Raw genomic sequence first — 17,762 nt, forward strand, 5'->3', positions numbered from 1 at the left:
TTTGGATTTGCGTCGGCAGCTATTATCACAAAAATATCTTTTAAAACTAAAATCCTTAGAGTCAAACATGATCAACAAATTAAGTGATATTGCAAAAGAAGATTTAACAAACCGCTTTTGGAAAATAAAGAATTCTCCTCCACTGGCAGAAGCTTTCGTTGAGACCAATGCTGATCACATTTCCTTTGGTACAAATAAAACATTGTTTATGTATACTATACCCTATAGATCACTAATAAAACCACACAGAGTCATAATACCCAATTATACAGAATACCATCATATAAATCACACCCTTCTAAAATCCATATTAGGTGGATTAGTCAATAAGCCATTTATATATACAGATGGATCAAAAACAAAACACGGAGTTGGTTGTGGAGTTTTTATCCAAAATACAAAACAATCATTTATGTTTAAATTACCATCAATATGTAGCATATATACTGCTGAACTTATAGCAATTTGGAAGGGCATTACTTGGTTAACATCAAATAATTTACGAGATGGAGTAATACTAACTGATTCTAAGTCTGCATTGGAGTCAATAAAAAGCATAAAATTTGAAAGAATGAAATGTCCTATATTATGCAATTTAAAAAATTTGATAGCAGATTTAAATATAACATTTGTATGGGTCAAAGGTCATACAGGTATACTAGGTAATGAAAAAGCTGATAGTTTGGCTAAGGAAGCAGTACTTAACGGAGTTCTTTGTAATATTTATACATTACCAGACGTCTTTCATTTGATAAAAAATAAAATAAGATTAAAATGGGAACGACAGTGGGAAAATACTGTAGAAAACTCACAAAATACCTACTTTAAAATACATCCTACCCTACCATCCCCACCTCTATATATTTTCAACTACCCTACTTCAAAATTCTTTTCGGCAAGTGTTTTTCGACTTAAAACAAATCATGGGCGATTTCCATCGCACCTTGCTAAGCTGGGCATTATACAGTCCTCGGCCTGTAGTTGTGATCAGAACTCTTACGGAGATCTAAATCATATATTTTTCGGTTGCAAAAAACATTTAAAAAAATCCAATGATTTAATTCGTACACTTATTGAAATGAAATATTTTCTTCCATTAAATCTCACACACATTTTGTTAGCTGCCAATAAAAACACCTTGGAACTTTTAGTAAATTTTATTAAAGAAAATAAAATACAAATTTAAAACGGCATAACCCACATCTCTGTAGTTATACTATAAGAAAATTCCTTTTACAACTTTCTGTGGCAAATGGACTTGATTCCATGCCATTATCTTTCCACACACACACATACCGAGGGCCGAAAGTCCCTTAGAATAAATAAAAAGTTTATTTTGAATGAGATATTTGAAATTAAAAATCACACTAAATTTTCTCTTAGTTTTTCACCCCTGGAACTTATTAAAATAAACATTATAGAAGTTCTCAGGGACTTTCGACCGTCGCTAATAACGTAATTTTTCATTCAACGTTTAAATTTTTCAAAAATACTTATTAGTTTTCTCAGGATTCGAAAAAAATGATTCCCCATTTGAATAGCATTGCAGCCGAAAATACGTACCCATCCCCTTAAGAGAATAAGTTGTATTGTCATTGTAGAACGACGAATGGCTGAATGAATCAACGCGAATCTGGTGCATAAGGTGGGCAGCGGGGAAGCAATGTTGCCATTTATAGTGCGTATATATCTAACTGAAAACTAAACAATCTGTATAATATTATTATACAGTGACGTACACTCTAGTTGCTGCTCAAGAGCACAGTTTTGCTTATCATCGTTGTGCGTTATAGTTACAGTGAAAAAAAACTTACCACCAACCGTGTAGATTCCTGTAGGCTATTGCGGCATCGTTAGGATCGGCACACTTCAAATAGACGGCGAACGTGCTTGTTTCGACGGCGCAATGTAGAATCCGACATTGGTGGGCGCACTTGCTGAGAACGGCTTCCCTGATCGTGCTGGTGTTCCTGTCGCCATCCTGGACCATCCCGCGAATCTTGAGGCAAGGCGTCGGCGAGCAGGGGAGACTGTTGACGGATCCTACTTGGGTTTCGAACGCTTGGCCCTGCCAGCTTTTATTCCTGGGAGATCTGGAAAACACCAAGAGACGTCATTAAGACAGCAAAACCAGATAAAAAACCTTATAACCAACGTTTACTTGAGCAAATTATTCTACAAAGCTACATCGCGCGTCAGAGAAAACGGGCCACCCACAAAATGCGTCATTTTTGATGTCTGGAATTTCCTAAACCTGTTGTCCGATTTAAGTGATTTTTTTAATATGTTATAGCCTTATTCTTTAGCAATATCGCCATAATAATATTATTGCTAGACAGGTAAATTGTCATTGTATACCGGGTGTACCAATCAAACAGCGTTTTTTTCTCAAAGTTCACCACACCCTGCGGAATATTCTAGCATTTATAATATACTTAAATTAAAACCCAACTATAGCATCAGGTTTTCTTAACATTCTGGTTTTCATTTGCTTATGTTGAATAATAAAAAAGTTAGGTACTTTAACAACTAGCCATGTTCTTCATCAATACAGGGTGTTTCTAAATAAGTGCGACAAATTTTAAGGGGTAATTCTGCATGAAAAAAATTACCGTTTGCTTTATATACATGCGTCAAATTCTTCGTTTCCGAGATATGGGATGTTGAATTTTTTCTCGCAAACTGACGATTTATTTATTAGATAATCTAAAAACCGGTTAAGAGATATGTAATTGAAATTTGGTAGGTTTGAAGAGGTAGTTATTGCGCATTTTTTGACATACAATTAACCCGGGAGAAGTCGCGCTGTTAGAAAAAATCTCACACTTTATCCTTTTCCGTGATGACTTGATGAAAAATTTTGCAACATAACTTTCCACTTGTAAGTGCCTCGAGGAAGATTGTTGGGGCGTCATTAAATTGTAGGGTCCGAGAAGTTAGCTACTAAGGAAATGAAGACATGACAGTGTTGCCATGTGTTCTTGGCAACACTGTCACAAGTGAACACTTTTCAGTAACTAACAGTATATCAGTATTCAGGTACATTCATTCCAAATAATAAAATAATAAAAAGAAAGTCATAAAATTTATATCTGGGGAACATCTGTGCAATCTGGCAAAAGCAAATTTAAACGTTCTGACTCTATTGCCAAATCTATCCAGTAATCTATCAGGGCAATTGCCACAAAAAAATTTCTAATAATTAACTGCAATTAATATCAAAACAAACAACAAATACAGAGTGGGCCAAATAAAAGGAGCCACCCCGATATTTGGCAGTATTACTTAAATTTTAAGAAAATAAAAAAACAGGTCAATTTTAAATCTAAGGGGCACACATTTTTACGATACAAGCATCTGTCATTTGTCAACTCCCTCCCTTCCACTTCCCCCACCCCTTACTTTTAAATAGGGAATAGGGGTCGTGTGCTAGCTCATTTGAAAGGTTATTCAATTCTCTATTCAGTAATATCAACATCGACTTAAAAATCTATACAGGGTGTCCAAGAAAAATTATTTTGAATTAAATTAATTGACACAAAAAGAAGAATGTATGTAATTTATTTAACTCAGAACACATTCTACTGCTGACAGAAAGCAGAAAAAAATGTTTTTTGATAAATAGACACTGCTTTTTGCTTAATTTTCTGCTTCCACCCGTCTGCCTCTCGGTAGGTTGAATATTGAATTTAAGCAACAAACAGTGTTTATTTATCAAATAAACATTGTTTTCTGTTTTTTATCAGCAGTAGAATGTATTCTGAGTTAAATAAATTACATACATTCTTCTTTTTGTGTCAATTAATTTAATTTAAAATAATTTTTCTTGGACACCCTGTATAAATTTTTATGTCAATGTTGATATTACTGAATAGATAATTGAATAACCTTTCAAATGAGCTAGCACACGACCCCTATTTCCTATTTAAAAATAAGGGGTGGGGGAAGTGGAAGGGAGGGAGTTGACAAATGACAAATGTTTGTACCGTAAAAATGTGTCCCCCTTAGATCAAAAATTGACCTGTTTTTTTATTTTCTTAAAATCCAATAAATACTGCCAAATATCGGGGTGGCTCCTTTTATTTGGCCCACTCTGTATATATTCGTTCGTGTTTTACATAAATTAAAAAATAGCAAAATCCATAAAACACTGTAAAAAATGTAGTTTTCAAAGCTTTCTCTGTATATTTGAAGCATGCAACATATTATACATTATATACATTATGATAACATGAAAACACTTCAATTCAACGTTCTGTGAAAATCTAATGTGGCTAACTACTCGGACCCTGCAACTTAATGATGTCCGATTGTTGTAATGCGTGAGAATTTTTTTTTAATTTTTGACTTTGGTGAGAACCAATTAGCTTTAAAATAGTTAGAAATAGATATTTTTAACATAAAAAGTAAATAAAAATATTATAAAATAGAAATTGGATTTAAATTCGTATTGTAAGATTTTTCTCTACGCGCCACTATTACGTGACAGAAGTGAGCGCGACTGCTCCCGGGTTAAGAATTTTATATTCTCCATTGGCGCGCATACTCATGATCCGTATCCGCATCCCGTATCTCGGAAACGAAGCATTTGCGGACACATGTATATAAATCAAACGGTCATCATTTTTCATGCAGAATTACCCCTTAAAGTTTGTCGCACTTATTTAAAAAGACCCTATGCAGTCTATGTTTGATTTTGCTTTTCTGAAGCCTTGTTGGTATTGCCTTAAGAGTATTTTCGGCGTATTTATCTATTCTGTTTCTCAAGATTCTTGTTAATATTTTATATGAGGCGTTCAATAGCATGATTTCTCTATAGTTATTGGTAACCCTCGGATCTGCTTTTTATATCGTTATTATGTGGCCCTTTCTCTACTTGATAGGTGTATTTGTCGAGTTCCATATATTTTTTATTAGTTTATGAATCCGGTGCATCAGTTCTTTTCCTTCATTTTGTATCAATTCATTGTTGATTTCATCCGATCTTGCTGATTTTCATGATTTCAACCTTTCGACCAACTAGTTTTTTTGTTGTCTTTGTTATTTGCTTCTATTGCTTTCATCTGCTCTTTAATCCATTCTAATTCTTTCTTTTTATATCATTTTGCTCTTCCTGTTTTTCTTTTATATTCATTTAGTTTTTCATCTGTTCCGATTTTTATCTGTGTCATCCATGCTTGTTTTTCTGTTTATAGCTTTGAGTTCTTCATTAGATTCCTAGCCTCATAAGCTAGCTATCAAGTGACAAGTGAAAAGGTCAAAAGTGACAAGCTGACATAAGTTTTGACAATCTTGCCATATATAAAAAGTGGTGTGACATCTGTCACTCATTTTTATGCTGTTGTCAATTACAACATCGTTCAGATTTCACGCCCTATAACAGCAAGATCACGATACAGCCAACATATTATAGTCCATTCTTTCACGGTTTTTGCTCTAAATTTTAAAGAACCGCTTGGATTGACATGAAATTTGGCATACGTATAGCTTACATGCCAAAGAAAAAAAGTGATATTGTGCCAATGTGTGCTTTTGCCCTGGGGGTGACTTTCACCCCCTCTTGCGGGTGAAAAAATATATATCCAAAATAAGTCCGGAAATGGGTAAACTGACTAATTTTAAGTAACTTATGTCCTATAGAGCTTTTTCGCCAAGTCCACACTTTTCGAGTTATTTGCGAGTGAATATATTCATTTTTCAACAAAATAACCACATTTTTAGACGGTTTTTTGCAAATAACTCAAAAAGTAAGTATTTTGTCGAAAAAAACGTTCTTACCAAAAATATAGTCTATAAAAAAGTAAAAAAAATGGTGTACGCGTTAGGTCTCTGGATCTCGTAGAACCAGAGTTATAGCCAATGAAAAATAGATTCATACCAATATGTGAAATATCCAAAAAATTAAGCACTTTTTGGGGAAAACCCATTATGACTTTTTTAAAGTGTTTAAAAAAGCTTTATTTCTGTTTTTACAAGAAGTTTCTGGCATTAAATTTAAGCAAGTTACGCTCAAAATAAAGTTGGTCCCTTTTGTTTTTGCAAAAAAAAATCGGGAAGACCCTAATTAGCAACTTAAAAGAAATTAATCGTTACCGCTCCACAAATTATTTTACTTATGTTGTTTTATATGATCTGTAAGTTTCATCGATTCAAAGTCTTATTTTTGAAAAAATTTGGTTTTAAATTAAAATTTTTAAAAATTTTAATTTTGAAAAATATGCTTTTTTTCAAAATAACTTAAAAATTATTAGAGATACCAAAAATCTCGAAAAACAAAAAACGTCAGATTTGCTTTTCTGAATATCATGTATTTTCTGGTTTTTCTGTTAGACAAAAATTGATTGAGATTTGGTATTTCTACATTTGCATACATTCGTGATCAGTGACCCGTTCAACCCCTTTTAACTACAGCCCTTTCAATAATAAGGACTTTGAACCGATGAAACTTACAGATCATATAAACAATATATACACGAGTCAAGAAACTTGTGAAGTCGTAACGATTAAGTTCATTTAAAATACTAATTAGTGGGTGATTTTCTCGATTTTTTTACCAAAACCAAAAGGGACTAACTTTATTTTGAGCGTAACTTGTTTAATTTTGATGCTAGAATTTTTTTTTATAAAACAAAAGTGAAGCTTTTTTTAAATACTTTAAATAAGTTGTAATGAGTTTTCCCCGAAATGTGTTTCATTTTTGGTTATTTCACGTTATAGTATTCCATTTGGAATTTGACGAATATGAACCTATTTTTCATTAGCTATAACTCTGCTTCTGCTAGGTGTAGAGACGTGATATATACACCATTTTTTAAAAAATTTTACAGGCTATATTTTTAATAAGAATGTTTTTTCGACAAAATTCTTACTATTTGAGTTATTTGCGAAAAACCGTCTAAAAGCGTGGTTATTTTGTTGAAAAAATGAACATATTCACTGCCAAATAACTCGAAAAGTATTGACTTAGTGAAAAAACTCTATAGAACAAAAGTTACTTAAAATTAGCCAGTTTATCCATTTCCTGACTTTCTTTGGACGAATATTTTTTCACCCCCAAGAGGGGGTGAAAACCACCCCCAGGGCAAAAGCACATATCGGCACAATATCACTTTTTTTCTTCGACTTATCCAAGCGGTTCTTTAAAATTTAGAGGTTTTGCAATATTTTACCGTTAAGGAACGGACTAATACTGGTATTAAAATTAAAACAAAAATTTTTAAACAATTTATTGGAAAACTAATACCATGATGTATAAATAAACACAACGCATTGACTATATTCGAAAACTTGGTTATACTTTTCAAACAAAACACACTTTGTTAACCTATTCTACAATATATTTGCTTATGTATATAAATGCTTATATATTTTATGTTAAAATGTTATATAATAAAATACATAAAAAATAAAAAAGTCTTGCACTCAAATCAAACAATGTTTTTAAGTCAAAACATAGTATTTTGGTTACAACAAAGATTATTTAATAAGATACCAGGCTTATTCTGGTCTTTTATTAAATACGCTGTGATTATTTACTAACCAACATTAACGTAAATCTAAATCTCTAACGTAAAAACTAAAAATAATCTCTTTATGACCTGAATATAGGCAAAACACAGCCTTAGTATACTTCACATGGTAACATACAAACAAAGCGTTTTAAAACAAAATTCTTTCATATTTTTAAACAGATTGAGTAAAGCCTACATTCTGTTGAATATCGTACAATTTATGACGTTATATGATAGTTAATTGCTGTCAATTTTGAGATCTCTAATACAACATATGACATCTGTCTAATTTTGACATATATCATCCAACGTATGACGTCTATCCAAAGAGTATCCTCCGTTAAGATACGCAAAATGAACCTAACTTATGAAGATAAATACTGAAAGAGATGGGGATATTCATTGAAGGAGAAGAAGTAGAAAATGAACAGAAGTTTTGCTATATGGGAAGCATAATTGAGGGGGCCAGACGTAAAAGGGTTTAAGTGCAGTTTTGATAGTTCTGAGATAATCAGCTTCAAAGTTGTTTGAGTTTTATAAATTCTAGGAGTCATTAAACTAAAATATATCCAGTGTACAATGTACTATAAAATGATAAAAATATAAGGGTATATTATTAGTCTTACTATATCCTTCTTTTTTTTCAATTATTAAAAAAATGTACTTGAATCGGTACATGGTGTTGATAAATGTTACTGGTAAAACGGTTTAAGTGCAGATTTCAACTACATATCATTTTTGTCCCAGCTGTTATCCACAGTGTAACTACAAACTACAACTGGCACGTTGCATAATACTTAATTAGTCTTCAAAATTGGTCGCAAATCTAATATTTATTTACTTGAAATTAACCCTGTATTCACGTGTTTACACATTACAGAATACTAAAAATAGTTTTGTGGTAAAATGGTTCAAGCGCACTTAAACCCGTTTATTACTATTTTTTTTACATAATACTAAAAATAGTTTTGTGGTAAAACGGTTCAAGCGCATGGTTAAACCTGTTTACTACCAAAGCAAACTGTAATTGTTTTCAGTGAACTAAATGTAATGGCGATAGATGGCGACTGTAGGACGAAATATGCTTAAATCGTTTTAGCATCAAGTTCTAATACCATTTAAGTATGCGAATCTGTACTTAGAGTAAAATTTTAAAAAAGTGCACTTAACCGCTTAACGCACACAATTATTTGCAAAAATACGTCAAAAAATTACCTATTTATTTTATTATAGTAAAATAAACTACGAACAAGACTATTGTCACTAGATATAATCTAAAGTAAAAAAACGCATATTTTTTTTAGAAAAATATAAAATATCAAATACCGTCATGCGCTCACCCGAGTTAACTCGGTCGTAACTTTTTACATACAAAATACTACAAGTAAGAGAAGAAAATCGCAATTATTCAAGTATAAAAATGTTAAATATTGCTAACAGTGTGAAACACTCTAAAACAAGGGGTTACACACAGAGGTACGTCACAGTCAGGGCAGAACGTGACGTCAGCAAAATAGAATTCTACTCATCGTGATCCCATCCCAGTCGATCGTAGAAAGTTTAAAATTAGAAACGAAAAAACAAGTGGGCACGGGCGCCCATATAAAAATTTTTAGGGGGGGCAGACGTGAAGATGTTGCAGATTACATTTCATATACTTTGGATAACCATATATAGTTTAAAGCACCCGAAAAGCTAGGGGGCCACGGACCCCCCCTTCCCATAGGTATGACCGCCCATGCAAGTGGGGATACCGTTATTTAGCGCTAGAGGAGTTAAAACACGTAGGCGCTTTATATATCGTACAAATATTTTAAACACGAGTTAACTCGGTTAAGAGAAAATAGAAACGTAGTTTAAAACCGAGTTAACTCGGGTAAGCACGTTAAGCGGTTAATCCCTTTTACTTCTAACCCCCTCAATTGATGCTAGCGGTGGAATAGAAGAAGAAATCAATGGAAGGATAACCAAAGCCCATAATGCGCTCTATATGCTGAAGAAAACATGGGAGTCCAATAAATTAACAGCCAAAACCAAAATCAGAATATTTAATACAAATGTAATGTAAGAGCATTTTGGTATATGCAGCATAAACTTTGAAATTAGAGAAAAATATTATACAAAAGGTTCAAACATTTGTAAATCCATGCCTCAGTCGAATATTGAAAATATATTGGCCAAATCGGATAAATAATAAGGAACTTTGGAGAAAAACTAATCAAGAGCCCATAGCCGAAACGATAAATAGACGCAAATGGAAGTTTATTGGACAAACATTAAGGAAAAATGAAGATGATATAACCAAACAAGCCCTGGATTACCAACCAACTGGAAAAAGAAAACAAGGCAGACCAATGACATCCTGGAAAATAAATATTACCAGAGAGCTAGAAGACAACGGGTTAACATGGAAAGAGGTGAAGGCCCTGGCCAGAAACAGAGATGAATGGAGGCCCTATGTTCCAAATGGAACCAAGAGGAGTAAAGTAAGTAATAATAACCTAAATCAATAGTCTCCAAATTATATCAAAATAATATGAAAAAGTATTGGGTCTCAAAGAAGCAAATAATACCATCGTTTATAACAAAAACCAGCATTTTACGGGTTATTTGGTGCTTTTTATAGTGCAGTCACTGAAGGTTTTCGCCTCCGATTTCGTTGAACCTCCATCGATTTGCATGAAAATTGCAAAGGAACCTCAAAGGAACAAAGGTGACATGATGCCAACTTGCGCTTTTATCCTGGGGGTTGATTCCACCCCTTCTCGGGGGTAAAAATTATTTTATTAAAAATAATACCATAAATCGATAGAGGGTCAGATTCTAAGCAAAATTTGTTATATAAAGTTAATAAAATAAATCAAAACTTTTTGAGTTATTAAACGTCAGAAATTTTAATTTTTCGTGAGACAAATCCAAGTTTTTGACCGAGTTTTCATAAATAACTCAAAAACTATAAGTTTTTACAAAAAAGTTCTAATTACCGAAATTGAAGCTAATGAAAAACGAAATAAACTTCTCGCTTAAAAAACTAAACTAATGTTAATTGAAAGTGAGTTAGGGGTAATTGAATGTATATTTTTTAGACGAGTACTCAAATCTAAGTATTCAAGCTTAATCGAAAAACGATCCATTTTATAAAATATACGTGCAATGCACTTATCAAAGTACTTCGGAATACCTATCAAATGAGCTCCAGGAGAAGTTAATAGCATCAAAATTAAGCAAGTTATGATAAAAATAAGAGAGCCCTTTCGAATTTTTTAGGAAAAAGTGAAAAATAAAACATACGCCATTTCCACAAAAATTAAAATTTATAGTAATCCTTATACAATTTCTTTATATAAGCATAAGTAATGATTTCAATAATTTTGACCGGTTTAGAATGCATATTTTTGAAAAAAAGATATAATTTAAGAAAATCTGAATTTTTAAAATTATTGTAATTTTCATTTTCTTTTGATAATAACTCCAAAAATACTCAATATACGTAAAAAATGATATTCAACCAAATTTTAGTTTTTTCTGTATCAAATATTCTACTGTTTTTACTATTTCCCTAGGGTAAAAAATAACCGAGATAGAAACGTTTAAATGTTAAATTTTGCTGCGACAACCATGTAATCGGGAGTATTTAACCATTTATTTTTAAAAAAGTAAGAGGGTTAAAAGGATAAATTTGACTTCGTTTATTATCCCTTGAGATTAGCTTTCAAATGGTTTTTAGGTGAACTTGATATCGTAAAAACTGACGGAGTTATTAAAAAAAAACAACACCAGTTTTTGGAAAAATTTTTAAAAGATAAATTTTGAAAAATTTTTGGTGCATAAACTTTTAAAGCTATCAACTTGTTCGGGGACTCATTTGATATATATGTTTAAGTACTTTGACAAATGTTTAATACTTTATATTATAAAATGCATAGTTTTCCCGTTATTTAATGTTGTTCTGAAGCTATTTTCTTGTGGCATTTTTATAATCAAGTATATTTAAATGGGAAATAAGCCACAATTTTACCTAAAAATGATTTTATTAACGTTTCGACGCCCAAGTCGGGTGTCGTTGTCAAAATACAAAATAATACTAAATAAATAAAAATGTTGTTGCTTAGTAAAAAATTCTTCTAATAATTTATTTAATCTGACTCATTTATATCGGCAATTCATCATATATTAATATATCAAATCATAACATCAACGTTAAAAAGGGAATCATTAAATCCTTATATGATAGAGCCAAAATTACTTGTTCTAACGAAAATTCATTTTTAGAAGAAAAACAATTGTTAACATCTGTTTTATTAAAAAATGATTATCCCATATCGTTTATAAATAAGGAATTGTCAAGATTGGATCGAATGGAACAGAACAACTTAGAACGGGATCCTACAACATTCACAAGAAATAATACGAGGAAAATATCAATACCATATGTAAAAGGACTATCCGAGAAACTTAAAACAATAGGGAAATAAATTCAACATATCAACAACATTCAAAACAACAAACACTTTGAGATCTATTCTATCTAAAACTAAACCTAACAGTGAACAAGAAAGAACAAAGAATTGTATTTATAAAATACCTTGTGAATGCGAACAGTTTTATATAGGTGAAACGTCAAGACCAATAGACGTTAGAGTAAATGAACATCAGTCTTATATAAAAAATAGAGAATTTGATAGATCTCAAATATGTCAACACGCATGGGATAATGAACATAGAGTTCAGTGGAGAGATTCAAGTATAGTCCTAAAAGAAGCAGATAGTAAAAAGAGAAAAATCAAAGAAGCGGCTCTAATTATGCTAAATGAAACCAATTGTGTCGCAAATTCCTCGGTAGAATGCAGTAGGATGTGGTTACCCATATTAAAGGAGGAAGTCAATAGAAAGAAAATACCACAATTAGTAAATCAGTAACATATCGAGTTAGTACATATTTAGTATTTTAGTATTATTTAAAATTTAAAATATCAAGTCAGAATTTGGTATTAGTTTTGAGAGTAAACTAAATGTAAACCCAAATACTTACGATGTCGGGATAGTATCACGAGGTTTTTCCTGGTTTTCCCTCGTGATTTACTATGAAATCTCTAACGCGAGAATTTCAGTGCCACCGTTTCATTTGGTTGTCTTTTTAAAGACAGATTACATGCTATGATTTTTTGTGGCGGATATTCTTGAGTTGGGATTGATTTCATGTAATCGAATGAACTATCTTTTAGTAAAGTCGTCCCAGGAACGCAACTCATCAATATTGGCAATATCATTTTAAAGTCGTCTACTTTAAAATGTATAATACGTGTCTGAATTGCCGATATAAATGAGTCAGATTAAATAAATTATTAGAAGAATTTTTTACTAAGCAACAACATTTTTATTTATTTAGTATTATTTTGTATTTTGACAACGACACCCGACTTGGGCGTCGAAACGTTAATAAAATCATTTTTAGGTAAAATTGTGGCTTATTTCCCATTCAAATATACCCGTTATTTAAGATTGAATATTTGGATTTGGGGACTCGCCGAAAAAAATATACATTCAATTACCTATAACTCACTTTAAATTAAAACTAAAATGTCTTTTTAGTAACTAGTTTATTTCATTTTTTATTAGCTTCAATTTAATAAGTTTTTTCTAAAAACTTATGTTTAATGTTTAATAACTCAAAAAGTTTTGATTTATTTTAATAACTTTATATAACAAATTTTACTTATAATTTGTCCGTCTATCGATTTATAGTATTATTAATTCTATCGATTTATAGTATTATTTTAATTAAAATAATTTTCACCCCCGAGAAGGGGTGGCATCCACCCCCAGGATAAAAGCGCAAGTTGGCATCATGTCACCTTTGTTCCTTGAGGTATTCTCTAACTACTCACCAATTTTCATGAAAATCGATGGAGGTTCAACGAAATCGGAGGCAATAGCTCATATCCACCTTCAATGACTCCACTATTACTAGATTTATCCAACTGGATTACCTTTCTACATAATTAAACATCATGCTTTCAAAAACGTTATAAAATAACATAAGACGATGTATTTCCCATATTCAGAAAAGCTATAGTGATTTCTTGAAACATGCGAAAAGCTTTTGTAATGCTTGGTTGATACGCGATGGGTTAAAATTGCAGTGAGCCTAACTTTTTAAATATATAGAACGTAAAAAAAATTAAAATAATTTAATGATAGGAGCGAAGGCATTTTGTTTATCTTAACGGGGGACTACCCCTTGAAGCAAGCACTACAATATTTTGGTGTTAATAGTCTTCGGTCACGACAACTGATACCGAGTTATCGTTCGCCCACCCTACTCGTCAGATTTAGCTGTTTGTGATATTTTCTGCTCCCAAACTTAATATGTAGTTCGTTTTGCAACAAACGATGAAACTATAGTCGAAATCATAATATTACACACCATAATGGCGTGGCGTAAGGTACAATTATTTTGAGATTAGCTCCATATTATATTGATTCTAAACGAGCCCACCGTCATATTCACGTTAGAATAATTTTGAAAATATGGTTTTCAATTGAAAACTTGCTATAATAGACGGAGAGGCAGCGCTGAAAAATCTCTTTGAATTTACTAAAGCTTGTTATTTCACAGTTGATTACTGTGATTGTGTAGAGAAACATACTGCGGTCGGTTAAGCGAAACGTAGAACAGGGATTACTGAGAGGGTATCAAAGTTGCTTTCCTACGAAGGTAATTAAATCCATTTACTAAGGCTGAAAATCAGTATACACATTCTAAATTGAATATAAATAAAAGTTATTATAGTCGGTCAGTTGTATGACGGGACAGAGCCGGTCGGTCGGCCCCAATGAATGTACAGGGTTATCCACTATATTTTGACCCCGTTGTAAACTGCTTTATTTACAGAATTAGAAAAAAATGTAAAATACAAAAGTTATTCGACTTTTTAGTTACATTTTTTGACATATATATCGTACTAGTGACGTCATCCATCTGGGCGTGATTACGTAATCGACCATTTTTTTTACATGAGAATAGGGGTCGTGTGCTAGCTCATTTGAAAGGTTATTTAATTCTCTATACAGTGCTGTAAACATTAAGATCATTATTTATACAGGGTGCCCAAAAAAAGGTTTTGAATTATTAATTAAACAATTAATTTAATTTAAAAAAATTTTTTTTGGAGACCCTGTATAATTAATCATGTTAATGTTTATATTACTGAATATGGAATTGAATAACCTTTCAAATGAGCTAGCACTCGACCCCTATTCCCATTTAAAAAAATAGTCGATTACGTCATCACGCCCAAATGGATGACGTCACTAGTACGATATATATGTCAAAAAATCATAATTTAAAAATCGAATAACTTTTGTATTTTACATTTTTTTCGAATTCTGTAAATAAAGCAGTTTACAAAGGGGGTTAAAACATAGTGAATAACCCTGTACATTCACTGGTTGCGACCGGCCGGCTCTGTCCCGTCATACAGCTGACCGACAATAATTTTTATTTATATTTAATTTAGAATGTGTGTACTGATTTTCAGCCTTAGTAAATGGATTTAATTACCTTCGTAGGAAAGCAACTTTGATACCCTCTCAGTAACCCCTGTTCTACGTTTCGCTTGACCGACCGCAGTATGTTTCTCTACACAATCCCAGTAATCAACTGTGAAAAATTTAGCTTTAGTAAATTAAAAAAGATTTTTCAGCGCTGCCTCTTGGACTATAATGAATAGTAGCCATGATGCAGCTGCAACGATATAACTAATTTGACATGTCACCAAGAAGCTAACTACGTAATGTTACGATACGTAATGACATGTAACAATATGATTATTGAAAAACGATCAAGATTCATTCCTCGCTACTCAATTAAAGTTTAAGAATCTCCACACATACTTTCTAAATACTTTAATAAAATTAGAATACTTATTTTTGAATAGATTGCAACTATTTTGAGCTATTTTGAAGAACACTCTTAATTTTCTGTTAAAAGAGCAGGTAAGAGATGGTCAAAATAAAACTCTTCCAGTTTTTGCAACTCATTATTCCAAAATTGTTCATCCTTAATAATCCTTTCGTACAACAACCCTAACGGTGTCCAAACTACGAAGTAACAATACTGTCTACCGGTAACAAAAAGCTGCCCTTGCACTTGGTAATAATATTTGTCCTCCCTTTTCAGCTTAAAGACGTTATTTTCCAAAGTAGCACACTGTATCAACTTCGATCTGATCCCTTCTTCTGGTGTTACGTTCTGCGACTTATAAGGACATTTGATTTCCACAAGACCGTCTTTTCCTATCAAACCATCAGGAGAAGCGGCTAAAAATGGGTAATCTTTGCTAACGAATACTCCACAATTGACCACTTTCACCCCTAGCAGTTTTTCGAAATCTTTCAAGGCATTTGGCTCATTATCGTTCCCGTATTTCGTATACTTGTTGCCAAAAAATTTGCTGTTCAAGAGTTCTTCGACGACATTTTTCCTGTCAGTGGAATCTCTAAGTTTACAGATGCGACCGAAATTTGAAGCTGTCAGTCTTTGCCTTCTCTCTTTAACCCACACTGAACTATCTTTTTGGTCCAACGTCATTTTTTGCAGTTCATCTATTTCCTGTGGTGTTTTCTCCAAGGCTTTCAAAAATCTAGTTTTTTTCTCTTCGTATGTATCTGATCTAAGCTGTGGTTTCGGTATATTAGATCTAGGGCTTAGCTTTCTTTGGTTTAAATTATTAGTATTTGGTATTTTAGGTGTCGAGGTTCTCAAAGTTGGATGTTCCAAGCCTAAAGTTTCAATATCTTGCTCTTTTGTAACCGAATCATCACCAATCTTACTTAAACTGTCATCTTTGTACGTAGTCTCGTTGTATATTTTATAAATTTCGTCTAAATACTCATTATAACTTTCTAAAGGCACTAGAGGCATACGCAAAGAGCTACAAATTTCATTTAACCCGTAAAAATTAAGCCCCAAACTGATTACACCGGCTACAAATGCCAAATTAACATCCAGTAGATCAGACTCTGATTCTTCGTTACACACAGAATGTTGAGCTTTACATTTACGACATTCTAGAACAAAAATCGATAAGAATCCGTCCCTGACTTCGCTCTTGAAGGTGATGTCAGAATTGCTGCAAAACCTCATGAATTTGTGCGGGAATTTCAAAACTTCTCGAATAAAGAATTCCGGGTCTACTATTCTTCTTCCTTGCCGGTACGTAAAGCTGGGTTCGTCCCTGAAAAATAGATAATATTAAAAATTATCAACCTTAGATTTATGTTTGATTTTCTTATCGTTATGTAAATTTGTTAAAGACATAGGACTGGGTTTAAGGTTGTTAATTTTTAAGATTACCTATTTGCTACCGGTTACATTAATAACTAATAAATCGACGAATAGTTATTGGGCGCATAAAATCTAATCTAATAAAAGGCTAGGAGGGCACTTTGTCCGGGACGATAATACCTAGCGCCTTCTAGGAAAGAAATCTGAACTACCAACCAGAGCTGGGCAATACCCGGGTACAAGTACCCGAATTTTGTACTCTAAGTACCCAGTACCCGAGTACATTTTCAATAAAGTACTCGGTACTCGTACCCGTAGCGTATGGGTCAAATACCCGGTACCCGCGTTTATTATACGAGTACATTTTCCGAGTACTTTTTGCAAGTCTAAACTTGTCGTTTTCAGTATCAGCCCATTCGCAAAGTCAAGCAAACGCCTATTCTCTTATGGCATAATACTTAATAGACCTTCAGGAAATGCTCTGAAGAACTGATGAAACTTTGAAAAATTAGTTATCTTAAAAGCCAATAAAATTAATCAGTGAGTGTGCGTGGTGTTATACTGATTACAGTAAAACCTGTGTTACCGGCCACCTGCTAAAATCGGCCACCTGTACGGCCGGTTTCAAAATTCCCCAAACTAATTATACATATGTATATTCCCTTATTTATGACCTGCTATTTACGGCCAAATTGATAATACGGACGCTGCCAAATAATCACATATTTTTAAGCCCATTTTATAGAAATTGAATGTGAATGTAGGCCAAAATAATTTTGATAAAATAATTTTTTCTATTTGTTGATGGAAATTCCCAGTACTACTTAAGTATTAGGACCTATTGTATCTACCCAAACAGGTTCTTAAAATCCTATAATAAAATGTCGTAAAAGTGTTGTAAAAGAGAAACTTTTGTCACCATTTATAAGTATGACTACAAATCACAAAAGTTGGCCGAAAAA

The 17,762-nt window shown here is 32.5% G+C and overlaps 1 protein-coding gene across 3 annotated transcripts in view; it reads right to left on the bottom strand.

Annotated features, from left to right (window-relative positions):
• Positions 1–17,762, bottom strand: part of LOC114325263 (inner nuclear membrane protein Man1) — a 60,351-nt gene that overhangs the window by 13,591 nt on the left and 28,998 nt on the right. For 2 of the 3 annotated variants that reach the window (XM_028273274.2, XM_028273271.2), the window contains one exon: positions 7,212–16,750. In XM_028273274.2, coding sequence (XP_028129075.2) covers positions 15,487–16,750 — 1,264 coding nt within the window. In that variant the 3' untranslated portion in view covers positions 7,212–15,486. Of the gene's footprint in view, positions 1–1,814; positions 2,094–7,211; positions 16,751–17,762 lie in introns of those variants that run through there. The other variant, XM_028273275.2, reaches the window with a different exon arrangement.

Source organism: Diabrotica virgifera, chromosome 7 (assembly GCF_917563875.1).
Source record: "Diabrotica virgifera virgifera chromosome 7, PGI_DIABVI_V3a".
In the NCBI taxonomy this organism is placed as follows: Eukaryota; Metazoa; Arthropoda; class Insecta; order Coleoptera; family Chrysomelidae; genus Diabrotica; species Diabrotica virgifera.